Below are 18,441 nucleotides of genomic sequence, written 5' to 3'. Positions count from 1 at the left end.
TGTGGGACTCCAGGATCATGACCTGAGCCGAAGGCAGTTGCTTAACCAACTGAGCCACCCAGGCACCCCCCACCTGTGGCTCCTTTTAAACCATGCTTCACTCCTTGTTACTTCCTTCCCTTTCTAGGGCACATTTTTCAGCCTTGCCCTTATCAACACAACTTGCTCAATCCTTGGGTCTCAGTTGGGCTGCCCTGTGCACACACCCTCCCTCAATTTTGCTCTGCCAGTTTTTAAGTTGTTTTTTTTTCCCCAGAAGAAATTGTTTCATGCATAGCTGTAGATTCAGTGTATCTGTGGGAGAAGATGAGTTCAGAATCTTCCTGCATCACCCTTTTGAACAAGAACCTCTACCCACCCCCAATTTTGAATGTATGAGCCCTACTCCTAGGCTGCTGTACACTGTCAGATCAGAAAATGCCACATGCCTTGTGACTGGAACTGTGACACATACTTTATGACCTCCAACCTCAGTTAGAAAAATATTTTTATTTGACCTTAATGAAGCAAAACACTAATCAGTTTTTTCTCACTTACCTCATGGCAGCAACAACGCCTCAGCCTGCTCTTTCCATTCATTCAATCAATTTTTTTTTAAGTTATATATTTATTTGACAGAGAGAGACACAGCAAGAGCAGGAACATAAGCAGGGGGAGTGGGAGAGGGAGAAGCAGGCTTCCCACTGAGCAGGGAGCCCGATGCGGGGCTGGATCCCAGGACCCTGAGATCATGACCTGAGCCGAAGGCAGACGCTTAACGACTGAGCCACCCAGGCCCCCCATTCAATCAATTTTTTAGTAAAGATTTATGGAGCACCTACCGTGTGCCAGGGACTGTCTTTGGGACGAGAAATTCAGAAGTAAACAAGATTGACACTGCTGCTGCTCTGAGCAGTTGTCACAGAACTTCCAACACAATACTCAACAAACAAAAAAGGCACAAATAAAGAAGATGATTTCCAACTGAGATTAATGCTGTGAAGAAAATAATGTATAATGTTGTGATCAGGATAACGAGGCAGGAGGGGCTCCTTCAGATGAGATAACATTTAAACTGAATCCTGAACAGTGAGGTGCCTGCCATAGAAAGATCTGTATTTGGAGCTTCAATTTGGTAGAAGTTCCATAGTTTCCTGTTACCGCAGGACCATCTTTACCCAAATACCCTGCCTTCCAGCTGGTGACTATAAGTTGACTGCTTGTGTGCTTATCTGAAGGCCAACCCTTTTACTGGTGAATTAGGTACCAGTCCTCTTCTACCTATTCAAGGACATTCCTCCGGCAGGACTCTCTTCTTTCTCCTATATCATCAAGTTCCTTTTCTACTGAATTAGTCCCATGCTATTTCTCTTATCTTAAAAGCCAATTAACATGGGGTGCCTGGGTGGCTCAGTCAGTTAAGGACCTACTCTTGATTTTGGCTCAGGCCATGGTCTCATTGTCGTGGGTTGGAGCCCCGTGTCAGGAATCTGCATGAGATTCTCTCTCCCTCTCCCTTAGCACCTCCCCCCACTTGCACGTGCATGATCTTTCTCTCTTTAAAATATATAAATCTTTTTAAAAAATCAATTAACGTAACACCATACTCAATAGTGAAAGACTGAAAACTTACCCTCTAAAATCAGGATCAAGACAAGGATGCCGACTTTTGCCACTTCTATTTTTTTTAAAGATTTTATTTACTTATTTGAGAGAGAGAGAATGAAAGAGAGAGCACAGGAGAGGGGGGAGGGTCAGAGGGAGAAGCAAACTCCCCGCTGAGCAGGGAGCCCGATGTGGGACTCAATCCAGGGACTCCAGGATCATGACCTGAGCAGAAGGCAGCCGCTCAGCCACCCAGGCGCCCCTTGACACTTCTATTTAACATGGTGGAATCCTAGCTAAAGAAATTAGGCAAGAAAAAGAAAAAAAAAAGTAAAATTATCTCTGTTCGCAGGTGACATGATCTTATAAGTAGAAAATCGTAAAGAGGGGCGCTGGGTGGCTCAGTCAGTGAGGCGTCCAACCCTTGGTTTCAGCTCAGGACATGATCTCATGCATTGCGGGTTCGAGCCCTCCGATGGGCTCCGTGCTCAGTGGGGAATCTACTTGTAGAGTCTCTTCCTCTGCCCCTTCCCACTCACTCATGAGAGCTCTCTCTCTCTCTAATAAATAAACAAATCTTTTTTGTTAAAGAAAATCATAAAGATTCCACACACAAAAAACTGTTAGAATAAACAAATTAAGGAAAGTTTCAGGATACAAAATTAACATAAAATCCAGTGAGTTTTGGGATGCCTGGGTGGCTTAGTCGGTTGTGTCTGCCTTCTGCTCAGGTCATGATCCCAGGGTCCTGGGATTGAGTCCTTCATCAGGCTCCTTGCCTGCTTCTCCCTGCTTCTCCCTCTGCCTGCCACTCCCCCTGCTTGTGCTCTCTCTTTCTCTCTCTGACATATAAATAAATAAAATCTTAAAAAAAAAAATCCAGTGAGTTTCTATACACTGATGATGAACAATCTGAATAGGAAATTAAGAAAAACAATTCCATTTACAATAGCATTAAAAAGAATAAAATACTTAGGAATTAACTGAAGACTTGTGGGGTGAAAACTACAAAACATTGCTGAAAGAATTAAAGACACAACTAAATTGGGGCACCTGGGTGGCTCAGTTGTTTAAGCGTCTGCCTTCTGCTCTCTCTCTCTCTCTCTTTCTGAGAGAGAGAGCACAAGCAGGGGGAGGGGAAGAGGGAGAAACAAGCTCCCCGCTGAGTAGGGAGCCCAACTTGGGGCTTGATCCCAGGACCCTGGGATCATGACCTGAGCCGAAGGCAGGCGCTTAACCGACTGAGCCACCCAGGCGCCCCTAAATAAATATTTTTTAAAAAGTTTCTAACCACTCATTCTTGACTTTTTAAACTTTTTAAACTTACCTCCTTATAGTTTGGTAATTAAACAGTGTGTGGGCTGGCACTTGCCTTAGATGATACTTTGAGCAGCATTGCTTTACAAGGCCCTACATAATCTGGCCCTGCTACCCTCTCATGTTTTCTCTTACTGTTCTTCCCTACCACCCCTGCTCACCCTGCTTCAGCCACACTGGCCTCCTTTTTCTTTTCTTTAACATTCCAAAGACCTCAGAATTGTTGTGCTTGCCATTGTTTCTGCCTGAAATGCTATTCCCGCAGATATCCTCAAGCTCACTTTCCCAATTCACTCAGGAGTTTGTTCAAATATCCCCTATCAGAGAGACCTTCCTAACACTCTCATATAACATATCAATCCTCAACACTCTGTCCTCTTCACAACACTTATCATAGTCTGATATATTATATGTTTATTGTCTTCCCCTCACCCCCACTATCCAACTAGAATCTGAATTCCATATGAACAAGAACTTCTGTATTATTCCCGCTCTATCCACAGGGTTTAGCATAGTCCCTGGCACATAACTGGCACTTGAATGAATCAGTGTCTCCAGCTTCCATCACTGTGATCTCCAGCCCTACCTAATCAGTTATAATTCCCAGATCTGGCCATGTACTTTCAGGTTTCTGAGCCTTTTAAAGTACCCATTTTTGCCTGGGAATCTCCTTCCTGAGGAAGTGATATTCAACTCTCAGATCCAGATTAAATGTCTCCTTTCCTGTACAGCCTTCCAGAGGACCTCATAGAGTTGATCCCTCCCACTCATTGAATTACAACTATCTTTTCTGTGTACATCTCCCTTATTGGATTGAGAATTCCCTGAGAACGTGGATGTTTTGGATTCATCTCTTTGTATATCAGGATCCTAACACAGAGCCCGAGGTTGAGCAGGGGTTCTATAACTTTGATGAAGAGTGCTCAAAGCTATTCAGATGTAAGGAGCTGCTTGAGGTCATTAGTTCTCTGACACTGGAAATGTTCCACGAGGCTGGATTAAATCCTCTTGGAGATGTTCCAGGCGGTTTCCTGACTGGGGTTGGCAGTTTACCAGTTCCCATGGATTCTTTGAGTCTGTGGTCTGGTTACCTGTGTAACTCCTCCAACAATGTTACTTTGCATCCTCATTCCTACCTGTGTGGCTGTGGACACTGGAGGGAGGCAGGCCAGAGGGCTGTGCTTATATTCTACTGCCCCCCATCCCTCTCCCAGGTCCTCTGTGAGGCAGGTGTCTAGCTCTCTAATGGATGTGGCTGCCTCCTCGATGTGAAGAAGGGACTCCTAGGAGGAACAGTACCTCTTGGCTGATGCCCTGGGTCTCTGAGATAATGTGTTTTGGAGGGCACATGTCATTAATTGCCCTGTGAAAGGTCTAAGAGGCTGTGATGGGTCTAAGCTATTATCCTATCTGCAAATTAAAGATCCAGCCAGAAACAATTATACACACATTTACTAACCTAATGACAAGATATCTGGTTCAGAGATAGACTGTTTAATGACAGCATCTTGGAACAGTCCTCCATGCCAAATTCCCCATTAGATGACACAGTGAAAGCCAGTGCACCTGTGTGTGCAGAGGGGCTTTACACAGCAGAAGAGAAACCCTGAAATTATGAAACTCAGAACTTATGTAGGACAGGTAGCAGAGCTGTCCCTTCTTCCTGGAGAGTGGGAGAGAGAAAGAGAGAGAGAGAGAATAAGCAAGTAACTCCGGGTTTTATTACCTTTAAAAGGGGGAGCAGCTGGCTCTTGGAAAGTGCACCAGAGAGGAAACATTCTGTATCTTCCTAGGCATGTTTACCATTCAAATATCCTTTAACGTGGGTGTAAGTAATCTCAGAAAGCCAGATTGTATAGAAACCCCTGTTTCTCAGGCGCAGCGCTAGACAGGAAACATTCCCTGCCTCTTCCGCACTTTAAATTCTATTCTTAGGTTTCTAGGGAATTAGGATGAAGAAAGCTAAATATAATGGATTCCATAGCCAGCACTGTGCCCCAGCAGATCACAGACACCCATTGAGTGAATGACACAGATCGTTGTTTCAGATTTTAATGAAGATGGGGCAGAGGGTTGGTTGGTTAAAAAAAAAAAAAAAAGACGTCCCGATAAGGCTTCCCTGGAGCCAGGGCAATCCGAGCCAATGCATTTGTCTCTCGTGGGCCTTAGGTGAAGCCTCCCACCCTTTGAAACACCACGAGGGTTCCTGACATCCCCACCGCCAGGGCCGAATGCGCACAGGCTGGGACCACGCCAGACTTCATCGGGTCTTCTTGGTAGTTGAAGCCTTCAGGGTCCAGAAAGGGATTCCCATCCAGTGTCAGGTTACTCACCTTGGGCAGCTCTTCTGGCCGAGGCTCTCTGTTCAGCTTGTTGCACCTAAGATCAAGCACGCTAAGCCTGGCCGGTAGTCCCTTAGGCACCTGCTCCAGCCCAGCGAAGGACAAGTTTATAGAGTTCAGTGTTTTGGGCCAGACACACCCAGGAGCGCCGGGGGCGGTGGCGCGCAGCGAGTTGTGGCTGAGGTCTAGGTGGTGGGGTTGCACACCCGCCACCGCCATCGCCAAGCACACGCCGTTGGGCGTCTCTATCCCGGCGTTCCGTAAAACTAGAGCCTGGAGGGCCGGGAACTTGTGCGGACAGAGAGCTGCTGTCAGTCCGCGCTCGCCCAGTCGGGGATTGTCGGATAGGTCTAAGGTGGTGAGTGCCGGGAAGGTGCTGAGTTGTGCGCAGGAAAAAGCAAGCGAGTGTGCTTGCGCAATGTTCAGTACCTTGAGGCCCGGCTTCAGCCACTGCTGCAGTTCGGTGAGCCAGGCACCTCCCGTTGCCCACGACACGTTCCGGAGACTGAGGGTGGAGAGCGCAGGCCCAGTGGCTTCCCGAGGCGGCGGCGGCGTGGCGCCGGTTACCTCCAGGTCCTGGAGCGTCAGTTCCTTGAGGCGGGAGTACCCCAGCGCCCGCAAGAAGGCGGCCACAAGGACAGCGGGAACCTGTGCGGAGGCCACTGTGAGCCGCCGCAAGCGCAGAGCCTTGACCATGTCAGCGTACTGCTTCGGGTCCGTGTCTGCTCCTTTTAGGAATTGTTCCAGGCTGCGGCCGCCGCCATGGATCTCCACCTCGACCGCACTTACGCACTGGAAGGCGCTAGACCACTCGGGCTCCGGATCCGTGAAGTTGCAGAAGCAGCGGAAATCCTCGTCGTCTACTTCGCAGGGCTCTAGGGCGGTCTCCGAGACGCACAGCACTGGCGGCAGCAGCAGCAGCAACCAGCAAGGCGCGCGCACCTAGGAAGAAAGCGGAGGTCAGGGCGGCCCCACTCAGCCCCTGGGGTTCCTTGAGCAGTTTCAAGGAACCATGGAACCAAGGAACCCAAGACCGTACACTCACCATGGTCGATTGGTGCTCCGAGCCTCTGCGTCCAGGCAGGCTCAGGGAAGGGCTCCGGCTTCTTTTCTACACAGCCACACTCGCTGGTTTCTAGGCTCCACACACGTTATCTGTCCTCTTGGGCGGCCTGAAAGTTTATGTAACCCTGGGATGTCACTCTGTTCTTTTCTCTGTGAACCCTGGTCACTCCCCACCTCTCTGCCACCCAACTACTCCATGCAATGTACCCTTCCGGGAAGTTTTGCAATGAAGGATGTTGCCAGGACTGTAACAGGGAGGATCATGTAGGGCATGTAGAGTGCCCCCGGCAGTGACCTGATGAATCAGACACCCCAGGCTTGTTTGCTAGCTTTGGGGAAAGAAAAATCCCAAGTGCGTCAGGCCAGAACTCTCACCTCCCCCTGCCTTTATCCCAGCGATTCAACCAGGGTAGTTTTTTTAACTTTTCCCTGGTCTTGGTGGTTACTATTAACTTACCGACACTCAATCCAATCCCCTGAATACCCTCGGATATTTAACTAGATATGTCGCGGAGGAGATTGCAAACTTCATCTGTTGACTCCAAGGGATAGAGTGAAATTCAAGAGGAAGTTGGTCTGAAGGACAACTCCCTTCCTTTTTTTTTCTCCGACTTATTCTTTGTTTATTAAGAAAGTAACAGCTTTATTTTTTCAAAGATTATTTATTTATTTATTTGAGGGAGGGGGGTGAGGAGCAGAGGGAGAGGGGCAAGCTGACTCCTCACCCAGCACCCAGCCTGATAAGGGGCTGGATACCAGGATCCTGAGATCATGACCTGAGCCGAAACCAAGAGTGGGACACTCAGGCGCCCCAGGTTTCTTTCTTTCTTTTTAAAAAAGATTTATTTATTCATTTCAGAAAGAGAGAGAGAGAGTCCTCGAGCAGGGGTGTGGGGGGGGCAGAGGGAGAGGGAGAAGCAGACTCCCTGCTGAGTGGGGAGCCCCAAGCAAGCCTCAATCCCAGGACCCTCAGATCATGATCTGAGCCGAAATCAAGACAAGATGCTTAACTGACTGAACCACTCAGGCTTTCTTAAAATAATAGCTTTCTTAAAAGTAGAGGTGTTTAACAGAGACACATTGGCCAAGTAGCTCCACCTCTTGCAGTTTCCATTTCCTTGCCCTGAAATTGAGAAAGGGGGTATTTCTAACCTAGTTTTCCCCCTTGCCCTTCCCCCTCCAACACAGTTCCTGTGTCCTGGGAAGGAAAGGCTGGACCTATGTTGAATGAGGTTAATTAGTAACTCACCTGTTTTGCCAAGAAAAAAAAAGCAGGTGTCCCAGAGGGTGAATAGGGGCTGTGCTTTTACAACCACCCTCACAGTTCTTCACCTGTAAATTCTGGGGCAAGAGTTATATTAAAGATGTTTGAATTCTCACTTCTCCTATTTTTTAATTTTTTTAATTTTTTATTTTTTAAAGATTTTATTCATTTATTTGAGAGAGAGAGAATGAGAGATAGAGAGCACAAGAGGGAAGAGGGTCAGAGGGAGAAGCAGACTCCCCGCCGAGCAGGGAGCCCGATGCGGGACTCGATCCCGGGACCCCAGGACCATGACCTGAGCCGAAGGCAGTCGCTTAACCAACTGAGCCACCCAGGCGCCCTCCTATTTTTTTATAAATGGCTTCACATCTCATTCCAAACCAGGAGGTTTCATTAGACCTCACTGCTCCCTGTGTATCTTGTTGGGCATGCCCTGATATCCTGAACCATGCCCCAAGGCCAGCCAGGCCAGGTCACTGGAACATCCCCAAGGACCAAGAATGTGAGTATAGTTCAGTGTTAAATACACTGACTCTGTGGTCAGACAGCCAGGCTTGGAATCCCAGCTCTACCACTGAAGTTGTAATATTTGGGCAAGTTTCTGGGCCTCAGATTTCTGGGGTCCTGATTTGTAAAATGGAGAAAATGGTAGTACTTGTCTATGACTACAGAGCCACACCTATTAAGAGTAGTCCTGATTTTTATGTTCTTCATCAGTGCCTCTACATTCAGAAGACTCAGGCCACTGAAGCCTGGCTCCTTAGCAAATCCCATTATTTTAAGGGAGGCACTCTGGATGACAATTGCAAGCAAAGAGGGGCAATAATGGTTCTGCAAGGATCCTCAACTCACACCTTGATTCAACAAATATCTATCATTTGTCTACCAAATGTCAGGGCTGGTACAAAGCCCAGGGATGCAGACATGACCATCACACCATCCCTCAAGTACTCCAGTAGATGGGGAAGGCAAACACAGATCCAGTCTACAGTCCATAGGGAAGAGGACTCACAGAGGAAAGAAACTAAGGACTTGTGGGAGCGGTGGAGAAAGGAACAGCTAGCTCTGTATTAGAGAGGACATGGGGCTGTTTTTTACAGGGTTGACAGTGATGTTGGGCAGATAAGTGCAAAAAAAAACAGGGTGAGCAGCTGTAACTGTCTGGGCAGGCATTTTGCCTGGTGACTTGTCTTACCTTCCTCACCAGGGGAAACATGTAGGTGTTAGAAGCAGCCCATCCCATGACAAAGGAGAGAAGATCCAGACTCTATTCCCAGCCAGAGCATGGTGCATAGCAGTTGCTCAGTAAATGGTTGTCCCGGAGATGGATGGATGCTAGGCCTGGAGAGATGTGGGGGCAGGATAATGGTCTGCAGATATTTAACTAGGTGGTTTGTGGAAGAGATTAAAGGCAATTGACTCCAAGAGGTGGAATTAAATTTTAGGGAAGGACGTTGGTTTAAAAGTGCCAAATCCTAACCACTAGACTACCAGAAGAAGTTGATTTAAAGAACAGTTCCCTTTCTTGGATTTGTTCTTACTCGTGCATTTCCCTAAATAATAGCTTTATAAAAATTAGAGACCTCCAATAAAAATTAATTTTTTAGATTTTATTTTATTTATTTGAGAGAGAGAGAGAGAGCACAAGCAGGGGGAGTGGGAGAGGGAGAAGCAGGCTCCCTGCTGAGCAGGGAGCCCGATGTGGGGCTCGATCCCAGGACCCTGGGATCATGACCTGAGGTGAAGGGAGACGCTTAACCAACTGAGCCACCTAGGCACCCCCTCCAATAAAAATTCTTAAGTGCTACCAGGACTCCACTCTCTTGGAGCTGTGAAGGGGATTTAGGGAGGAGACAACATCAAACAATTACACTGTAACTTCATTGCAGTAAAAATGGTTATGAAGTATATGGTGCTATAGGCTCTCATGACAGGGACAGAGGTCCAGTAGTTCTGAGTAGGGGACATTGGAATTGAGATCTTGAGGGTGGTGTTAATTAAGGGAAGGGTGCTGGTTGGGTGGGGGGACGGTCAGGCAGAGACAGGGCTCTAGACAGGGCAACAGCGTGGCCAAAAGCCTGGAGGAGAAAAAAAGGAGGGCTTGTTTAGGGAACAAAGAGAAGATCCCAGGAGAGATGAATAAGGCGAGGTGCCCTTCCAGTGAAGACTGGAGAGGTATGCAGGGATTAGACCATGTAAAGCTTACTTTGCCACAGTTCGGATTTCGAGGGTGAGGAACATGGTTTTTTAGTTCACAGTGTTTCCCCAGTACGTAGTAGTTATTGGTGCTCAAAATTTGGCTTAAGAATTACTTTATCCCCAAAATAATGCGATTCACATTTATGCAGGACAGTGAAATAATTATATTTGTCTCATTTTCTTCATACGCGCATAATGGGGATAATTGTTGTTGTGTAGAACATTCAATACGATAATGCAAATCCAGCGTTCATCAGTGGGAGCGGAGTTTTTGGTGAAATCTTCCTAGAACTCGGGGTAGTTTTTGAATGTTCGTCTAGGGTGTGTTAAGTGTGGGGAGGTTGTATTTGTTGAACGGAAGGTGACGCACCGGCAGTCCGGGTCGAGGTGGAGTTTCTTTCCTGGAATCGGGAAAGAGAAAGAATTGGGAAGGAGAAATACCAATCAGAGGCAGAGCGGGTGCTGCGACCCAGGCGCTCCGTTGCCCAGGTCCTACCCAGCCTCTAGCTTTCGCCCCGCCCCTCCCTGCCCTTGCCCGGCCCGCCCGTCCCTGCCCTTGCCCCGCCCCTCCTACCCTTGCCCCACCCCATTCAACTCTCCCTTCGCCCCGCCCCTCCTTCGGTCCGCCCGCCTTCATTTTGCACTGTGCTCCGCCCACTCGGACCTCCTTTTCCGCCCTGCGCTGCGGCTGCGCGGTCCGTGCCGCCTTCTAAGGCTTAGGGACCAGCTTCCTGGCTCTGGGCTCCTTGCGAATTTTCTCCAGCTCCGCCATGTGGAGCGGACGGCAGGGCCGCCTCAGGCCGGTGGGCTGCGTAGTGGAGGAGCTACGGTGCCGCCGGCGGGAGCGGGAGGCAGGTGCGGGAGGGCAAGGGAGACGGGAAGATGCCGGCGGGGGCACTGTAGCTCCTCCACTACCGAGGAATGGTGTGGTATAGCGGGTGGCATGGCGGTCGGGGATAGGATGAGGAGGCCCCCGGGTGGCAGACGGGATTCAAGGTGCTAGATGCCCTTCCTACGTTCAGCCGGCTCTTTTGCCCCCAGCACTGAGGAAGGCGCGGAGGGAGCAGCAGCTGGTCAGTAAGAGGCTGCTGAGAGACGACGTCCTGGAGGAAGTCGAAGGGGGGTGTGTGGCCAAGATCCTCGGGGAAGCTGAGGTGAGGTGACCGGGTGCTCGGTGAGTTGTTCTACGCCGACTGGCGCCAAATTCCTTTTGAGCTCGGCGCCAAACCTGAACGCGGCCCCTTCAGTACCTCCATCCATCCGGTGGGCCAAGCCAGAAACTGGGAAATCATCCTCGAGAACTCTGTCCCTCATCCCCACATCAGGACATCAAGTCCTAGCCCTTTTTTCACCCCCTAAAGAGCTCTGGTGAGCATCGCGGCTCCCACCATCCTCTTCTCCGTGTACTCACAGTAGCCTTCTAACAGGTCATTTGCATCTTGCTTGCCGCCTTCAAGTTCATTCTCCATACATCAGTCAGATGTCTCTTAAAAATCCAAAATCTGGGGCGCCTGGGTGGCTTGATTAAGGGTCTGATTCTTGGGTTTGGCTCAGGTCATGATCTCCGGGTGGTGAGATCCAGCCCTTCGTTGGGCTTCGTGGTCAGCATGGAGTCTGCTTGAGATTCTCTCCCTCTCCTTCTGTCCCTCTCCTCTGTGTGAGCTCTCTTTCTCTCTAAAATAAATAAATCTTTGGGGCACCTGGGTGACTCAGTCAGTTAGACGTCTGCCTTGGGCTGGGGTCGTGATCCCAGGGTCCTGGGATCGAGTCCCTTATCCGGCCCCCTGCTCAGCCGGCAGCCTGCTTCTCCCTATCCCTCTGCTACTCCCCCTTCTTGTGCTGTTTCTCTCTCTCTCTCAAATAAATAAAATCTTAAAAATATATAAATCTTAAATAAAAATTCAAAATCCTTCCTTCCTAGATGAATGGTCTAACGTTTGCCTAGCTCCAACCTTGCCAGTTTACTCATCTTAACCAAAATTCTCCCTTTTCAGTTTTTGAAGGAATATACTAGGCTCTTTTCTGTCTCAAGGCCTTTACATTTGCTACATGTAAAAGTGGGTCCCTTTTAGTATTCTCTCTTGACAGCCTGTTTGCATACTAATTGCTTGTTTATCGTTTCTCCCAACTAGACTTTAAATGCATGGGAATCTAGACCCTATCTTCTTTGTTGTCATTGAAAAGTCAGATGCCCTATAGTATCTGACATATAGTAGATGGTCATTATTTATTGAATAAGTGAATGACATGATTAGTTTTAGCTGATTTATTCATTCAGCAAGCATTGGGCATCCCCTTTGTTTATAATGTCATGTGTTGTTTACAGAAGCACTCATGCCTACGTTATACCATTGGTTCGTTGGTTCATTGTCTGCTTGCTTTATGCCAAGACACTGTGCTGGGGACTGAGGTACACAAAGATGAGGAGAGTCCCTTTCTGTGTGGTACTCGAAGCAGCCCAGTGAAGAAGACAGGCGTGCTACCACCTCTCATGAAGGAAACATGAGGCACAATAGGAACCTCTAAGTCTGAAAGGAAGCCAGAAAGAACTTACTTCCCAGAGGCAGTAACAGGAACAGAAATCTGAAGGGAGTGGAGGACCTGGGGAGGGTGTCCCAGGCAGAAGGAATAGATTGTGCAAAAGCTTGGAAGCATTGAAAGACAAGTCCTGTTTTGCTGGGTGGTGGTGGAGCATAGGTTGCACGGGGACAATGGCTAGAGGGGTAGGTTGTGGCTGAAAGACTTAAATGTTACCTTTGAAACAACTGTAAGAAGCCAGGAAATACGTTATTCCCATTTTTCAGGTGAAAAACTGAGGTTTAGGTTCCTTGTAAGTGGCAGGGCTGGTATTAAACCCAGTTCTGATTCCCTCTTCTGTCTACTGCAAGACTGATGCTTATTAGCCATATTAGCGGGAATGACAAGTTCTAGGGACGGTGGAACATTAGAGTGCTGACAGGTGAAGTGGGCAGAGTAGGACTCACGCTTGCTTTCTGGCAACTTTGTGTTGCCATCGCTCCTCTCCCTGCCCTGCACTCCAGATCCAACAGTTCCTCCGGTTAGCGCAACGAGGGACAGAGGAAAAGGAGAGAGAGAGGGCTCTGGTCAGCCTTCGTCGAGGCTTGCAGCACCCTGAGACGCAGCAGACCTTCATCTGGTCAGTATGGGTGGTGCGTGGGGCCTGGGCCTCTGAGGGATGGACAGGAGTGTGGAGGCGATGGGCCAGAGGCTGAGCAGGGCTCTGGTACTCACTCATGTAGGCTGGAGGGCAGCATTCGGACCTTGGTCGGGCTTCTGACCAGCAGCCAAGCCCTGTTGCAGCTAGAGGCCGCTCGGTGCCTTCATGAGCTCTCTCATTCTGAGCAGTCTGCGGTGGCTGAGGCCTGCCTGCCAGCCACTTCATACCTTCTCACCTACCTCTCCGGTCACAGCTCAGACTTTATAGTAAGCCCTGCCCCTTCCTACCTTGTTTTTGGCTTGGATTTAAATATTGTGCTTTTGGGTCTAGTTTGAGCTGGCACGTAGGGGTTAGAAGAAAATGTGTTTCCCCTGATGTCCATAGCCGTACATATGCCCATCATCTTCCACTCCCTTTTGCCCAGAGCTCAAGGGCAAGACTGTTCATCCTCTGCACTCCCACCCCCGCCCTAGCCTGAGACAGGCCATGCCCCGTGCTTTTGTTGTCCCACTCTCAGGAGCTCTGTCTGTATACACTGGGTAACCTGATTGTGGAGAGTGAGGCTGTGAGAAGGCAGCTCCTGCCACAGGGCATTGTTCCAGCTTTGGCTGCCTGCATCCAGGTGAGCGTCCATCCACTTTCTCCCTCCTTGGGCAGCCCTCCCCTGTCTTCTCTCTACATGGCCCCCCTGCTTTGTTTAGGCAGCTCCAGCCTCTGCCCTGTGCTAAGGGGTTGAAAGTCACAGGAAATCTTAATGACCCAGCTTCCAGAGTCAGATCTCCACCCTGTCTGCTTCTAGTCCCCCCATCTGACTGTGCTGGAAGCCCTCGGATATGCCTTGTCCCAGCTCCTGCAGGCTAAGGAAGCTCCAGAGATGATCATCCCGTAAGTAAAATTGTGTCTGCAGATGTGGAGGCAAGTGTGACCTACTTGGTGATGTAGCCCCTGGACACCTGATTGAGTTTTGTTTCCAAAACTTGCACATTTTGGCTTGATGTGTCCGGCTGGCAAGAGCTTTGGATTTGGATACTTTCCCACCTGCTGTTAGGGTTTGGGAAGAATGACTGACATCTTGCCTTCTGTGGTTCCAACTCACAACTCTCCTGTTGGCAGCTCTGTCTTGGGCTCCACTCTCCCCCAGCATATCCTGCGACTGTTGCAACCTGGCCCAAAGCTGAACCTTGGGGTCGCTGTGGAGTTTGCTTGGTGCCTGCACTACATCATCTGCAGGTAACATAGACCATTTGCAAAAGTGCCACAGACTTGCCTTGGGGCTCCTTCTAGACATGGGCTTTTGAACTTTGGTTTCTAGAATTGCAGTGAGTTTTCTTCCTTCTTCTCTGCTTGGATCCCAGGAAACCCAGCAATCTAGGCCATTTGCCATCCCAAAGGTGGGGTTGACTGAGTAGTGACTACTTGCTTTTTATTGCCTAGCCAGGTCAACAATGCCCTGCTTATCTACCATGGGGGTCTGTCCACTCTGGGGCTGCTGCTGCTGGATGTGGCTGGGGCTGTCCAGAGAACTGAGGATGCAGGACTGGAGTTGGTAGGTGGAGGACAGGTCAAGATCTGGGCTACCTTTCTTCTTACTTTGCATCTCCTCCAGTACGTAGGTAACCCCTTCCTTCTTATACTGTACTCCCACCTTGTCTTTGCAGCTGGCATGCCCTGTGCTTCGGTGTCTAAGCAACTTGCTAACAGAAGCAGCGGTGGAGGTTGGGGGAGGGCCAAATCAGCTCGAAGATGAGCGTGTTGTGGCGGCCTTATTTATCCTTCTGCAGTTCTTCCTCCAGAAACAGCCCAGCCTACTTCCTGAGGGCCTCTGGCTCCTTAACAACCTCACTGGTATGTACCATAACGTGCCTAGGCCTAGACCTTTAAATTCTGGGTATGCTTCCTCACTGCCTGGGCTGAAGTGGGTAGGATTGGGGCTGGGGTGGGGGGAGGCAGGTTCAGGCCCCAGTTTGAGGGACTTCATCCTCATATTTTCCCTTCCAGCGAATAGTTCTAGTTTCTGTACTTCCTTGCTCTCCATGGATCTGATCGAGCCCCTCTTGCAGTTGCTGCCAGTTTCTAATGTGGTGAGCGTATTGGTAGGTATTGGGGTCACTTAAGTCCAGGATCTGATGGCCAAAGTAAAAACACTGGGAGCAGGCCTTTGCACTCAGAAGTACCCTTACCTGAGGACTGGCAGGTGGTGTGGTATGGATGGCTTCAGGGCCAGACCAGTCTAGGTGTGAATCCCTAACTGTTTTACTAGTTACTAACCTTGGGCAGATCAGCTTATCACCTTGAACTTTATAGTTTCCTCATGTATAATTTGAGAATAGCAGTGCTACCCGAGGGTAGCTGTGGAATTATAAAACATGCGTCAAGTGCTTGGCACAGTGCCTGACCATTTGATCAGCACTCCATATATTTTAGCTCTATCATTAGTCTTCAGTTTTCATCCTTTGTGGGGACTGTGTATACATGTCTCTCTGCAGGTGCTCACGGTTCTGTGCAATGTGGCTGAGAAGGGTCCTGCTTACTGCCAACATCTGTGGCCAGGGCCTTTGCTCCCCTGCTTGATGGGCACGCTAGCGTCCTCTGATACTGAAGTAGTAGGCCAGAGTTTAGAGCTGCTGCAACTGCTGTTCCTCTATCGGCCAGAGGTGAGTTTTGGCCCTGGTACCCCTGTTCGGAGGCCTCTAGTCTCACCATGGCCCCTTCCCTTCCCATCCTATCTATAGTCACTTCTCTGGGCCTGGCAAGCCTGTGTGGACTCCAGGTCAGAAATTCCTGTCTCTTGTTGGGAAGGCACACTTCCAAATAGAGGTGGGCTAACCTGTAAGGCTATGGGAATCAAGTGTTGGGTTACAGGGACCTAGGTGTTGAATCCTTTTTCTTTGCTGCCCTCAGGCTGTGGAGGCGTTTCTGCAGCAATCAGGGCTGCAGGTCCTCGAACAGCATCAGGAGGAGGCACAGCTCCAGGATCGTGTGCGTGCTCTCCAGAAGACAGCTCTTCACAGGTGATCTGGCTTCTTGATGCCACTCATTCAGCTCATCACCTCCCCCCACCCCCTCAACTTCCTTGCCCCTGGATCCCCTTTTGAGGATTTAGAACCATGACATCTCATGTTCTCTGCTCCTATGTTGGGGACAGAATAAAGTTTTATTTTTATATTATACTGCTTTGCCTCAGTGGTTGCACGATGGGGTGGAGGGTAAAATGAGGACAAGAACATCCAGAGATGGCATTTTTCGGCACAAGCTTTATAAAGAATAGAAGAACACTTTTTTCACATTGTACTCAGTCCTAGAGAGCCCAAGCTGTGGGGCTGTTGCTCTTAGCAATCAGTGGAGGCTTCAGGCTTTGCCACTTAGCACATTCTCCACAGCTCTGGTTACCTGATCAGCACTGAAGTTGTTCAAAGAGACATTCTTCTCTTGGCCAAATGCTGAGGAGAGAGAAAGGTGACTAAATATCTAGTATGTGGGGCTACCAAAATATTAATAAAAGGTCTTTGTCTTCAACTTACAGTCTTGTTAGGATGAGAAAAGTAGTATAGAAATATGACCAAGGTGTATCTGGGATACCTAGAATTTATCCAGGGGTTCTCAAACACATCTAGGGAGCCCAGGACCAACTAGAATTCTGGCTGATTCTGGGTGGCCACGATGGGAAGGAAGATGTTTCAGGGAAGTTTTTAGGGGCCTGGTAAGGTATTTATTATTAGCCACTATGAACAGTGCTTTGCATGGGCCTAGCCTTGGCTGGGTGCCAATTCTGTGGCTCCTATATAGTTCTAGTATAATACACTAAAGTAATTTGTGTCCATCTCCTCTAGTCTACTGGCTTTTTCCTCCTCTAAACAATTTTTAATGCATACTGCAGCTATCCACTGTTAGAACCAGTCTACCTTAGGTCTTTTTTTTTTAAGATTTCATTTTATTTATTTATTTGAGAGAGAAAACACAAGAAGGGGTAGGGTCAGAGGGAGAAGCAGACTCCCTGCCGAGCAGGGAGCCCGATGTGGGACTCGATCCTAGGACTCCAGGATCATGACCTGAGCGGAAGGCTGTCGCTTAACCAACTGAGCCACCCAGGTGCCCAGATATGACTTATTTTCTCCCTGCCCTGACATTCCTAGAGGAAGGCTTATGTGTCAAGCAACACGACCATAATTTTCAGATTGTGGTAAACTTAGAGAATATGATAAAAAGCAGCTAAGCGCAATGTTACATAATTTGCCAGGGAATGCCTTATTAAGGAAGTGATACATAATTTCAGACCTGAATAACAACGTGAATTCTAACCAGCTATCCATGAAAATCTGGTAGAAGTGCACCCTAGAAAGGGGGGGACAGGTGTAAAGGCTAAACCCTGTTGTATCCTACTACATAATCTTCGGTATGTTCCATAAAAAAAATTTTTTTAGGTAAGCTCTATGCCCAACATGGGGCTTGAACTCATGACTGGGAGATCAAGAGCTGGATGCTCTACTGATTGAACCAGCCCGTGCCCGTTCCATAAAATTTTTGATTCACCTTTCTAACCTTTACTATGAGAAAAGAAAAGAATCCACCCCCTCATATAATTAATGAAGATTAAATGAGATGTAGGCAAGGAAGTACTCAACGCAGATCTTAGCATTAAGTGCTCAACAGAGTCATCATACGCTTGTATTATTGAGATTCTCAGACTACCCGAAATGGCACTACCCACATGTCATGTGTAAGGACCCACTTCGATGGGAATTGACGAGCATCTCTTCCCCATCTGAACCCTGTTCTGAATTACGAAACCGACAGCTCCTGGTCCCTATGCAGGACAGGGCCTGCCTCCACATTGGTATTACTCGAGACACCAGCATTCTATAGCCCCGCGAATATAAGTTTATCCGAAACAACGTCAACAGCAAGGCCGAAGTCCGAGTTCCAAGTTCCAGTCTCCCTATAGGTTTTTGTGTGACCCTGGATGGCCCTTTCTCTTCTCCTACCCTTGTTTTCCTACTGGGGTCCCAGACCGCCCGCTTCCCCGCTCACCGTAGCGGGCCCAGAGTTTGGGCTGCACATCAGAACACTCGCGGATTAGGATGGGCAGGCCAGGGTTCGCCTTCTTCAGCTCCACATAGTGTTTCTCGATGAATTCCCTATTGGGTAGGAGAAAAAGCCGTGCGTGCTGTCTACGCCCGGGCCTCCCCAAACACCCGGGAGGCAGAGGTCATGACCTGGGCGCCCTGAAGTCTACCGGCCCTACCACCTTGCGCCTCACCTGACGCCTTGGCTGCCGGGCGAGCGCTGGCACAAGTGGACGCGAATCTCACGTAGGCCAAGTTTGGCCCCGATTCCACGACTCGCTGCGGCAGCCGCCATCTCCGCTGGTGCCTAACTCCCCGCCCTAGAACTTCCGGCCAAGGTCTCCAAGCCGACCAATCGCGGCCCCTCCTGTTCCCGCGATAGTTGGAACACGTGAGGGGGCGGGGCAAAGTTTAGCCAATGCCTTAAAA

General features: G+C 49.0%; 3 protein-coding genes across 7 annotated transcripts; 1 reads left to right on the top strand and 2 right to left on the bottom strand.

The window, feature by feature from the left end:
* Positions 1-4,939: 4,939 nt before the first annotated feature.
* CD14 (CD14 molecule) lies at positions 4,940-6,866 on the bottom strand. Its single transcript, XM_025852220.2, has 3 exons — positions 6,766-6,866; positions 6,289-6,415; positions 4,940-6,185 (listed from the first exon to the last, which is right to left on the bottom strand). Exons 2-3 carry the CDS (start codon positions 6,289-6,291, stop codon positions 5,067-5,069), a joined length of 1,122 nt encoding a protein of 373 aa, XP_025708005.1. The 5' UTR covers positions 6,292-6,415; positions 6,766-6,866; the 3' UTR covers positions 4,940-5,066.
* A 3,570-nt stretch (positions 6,867-10,436) lies between these two features.
* TMCO6 (transmembrane and coiled-coil domains 6) lies at positions 10,437-16,117 on the top strand. Of its 5 annotated transcripts, none has more exons than XM_073887854.1 (12): positions 10,437-10,574; positions 10,813-10,925; positions 12,813-12,928; positions 13,032-13,215; positions 13,467-13,571; positions 13,749-13,834; positions 14,063-14,179; positions 14,384-14,495; positions 14,608-14,794; positions 14,948-15,042; positions 15,436-15,603; positions 15,851-16,117. In XM_073887854.1, exons 6-12 carry the CDS (start codon positions 13,824-13,826, stop codon positions 15,962-15,964), a joined length of 804 nt encoding a protein of 267 aa, XP_073743955.1. In that variant the 5' UTR covers positions 10,437-10,574; positions 10,813-10,925; positions 12,813-12,928; positions 13,032-13,215; positions 13,467-13,571; positions 13,749-13,823; the 3' UTR covers positions 15,965-16,117. The 5 variants fall into 5 exon arrangements, with proteins under 5 accessions (XP_073743955.1, XP_025707945.1, XP_025707944.1 ...); XM_025852160.2 differs by having other exon boundaries at positions 10,437-10,622; XM_025852159.2 differs by having other exon boundaries at positions 10,455-10,626.
* Positions 16,118-16,183: 66 nt separating this feature from the next.
* On the bottom strand, positions 16,184-18,364 carry NDUFA2 (NADH:ubiquinone oxidoreductase subunit A2). Its single transcript, XM_025852162.2, has 3 exons — positions 18,207-18,364; positions 17,978-18,084; positions 16,184-16,389 (listed from the first exon to the last, which is right to left on the bottom strand). Exons 1-3 carry the CDS (start codon positions 18,305-18,307, stop codon positions 16,298-16,300), a joined length of 300 nt encoding a protein of 99 aa, XP_025707947.1. The 5' UTR covers positions 18,308-18,364; the 3' UTR covers positions 16,184-16,297.
* Between the last annotated feature and the right edge of the window lie 77 nt (positions 18,365-18,441).

This window comes from Callorhinus ursinus, unplaced genomic scaffold, assembly GCF_003265705.2.
Source record: "Callorhinus ursinus isolate GAN/ISIS: 27379988/994484 unplaced genomic scaffold, GSC_fseal_2.0 scaffold83, whole genome shotgun sequence".
Lineage (NCBI taxonomy): Eukaryota > Metazoa > Chordata > Mammalia > Carnivora > Otariidae > Callorhinus > Callorhinus ursinus.
This window is presented reverse-complemented; position numbering and strand designations above follow the sequence as displayed.

Bases quoted from the DNA above. Each gene is read 5' to 3' on its own strand.
- TMCO6 (XM_025852159.2), top strand. From the start codon at position 10,542: ATGTGGAGCGGACGGCAGGGCCGCCTCAGGCCGGTGGGCTGCGTAGTG. The intron at 10,627-10,812 runs GTGCGGGAGGGC...TTTTGCCCCCAG, and splicing joins CCGGCGGGAGCGGGAGGCAG to CACTGAGGAAGGCGCGGAGG. The intron at 10,926-12,812 runs GTGAGGTGACCG...CCTGCACTCCAG, and splicing joins AGATCCTCGGGGAAGCTGAG to ATCCAACAGTTCCTCCGGTT.
- NDUFA2 (XM_025852162.2), bottom strand. From the start codon at position 18,307: ATGGCGGCTGCCGCAGCGAGTCGTGGAATCGGGGCCAAACTTGGCCTA. The intron at 18,085-18,206 runs GTGAGGCGCAAG...CCTACCCAATAG, and splicing joins CCCGGCAGCCAAGGCGTCAG to GGAATTCATCGAGAAACACT. The intron at 16,390-17,977 runs GTGAGCGGGGAA...CTCTCTCCTCAG, and splicing joins CAAACTCTGGGCCCGCTACG to CATTTGGCCAAGAGAAGAAT.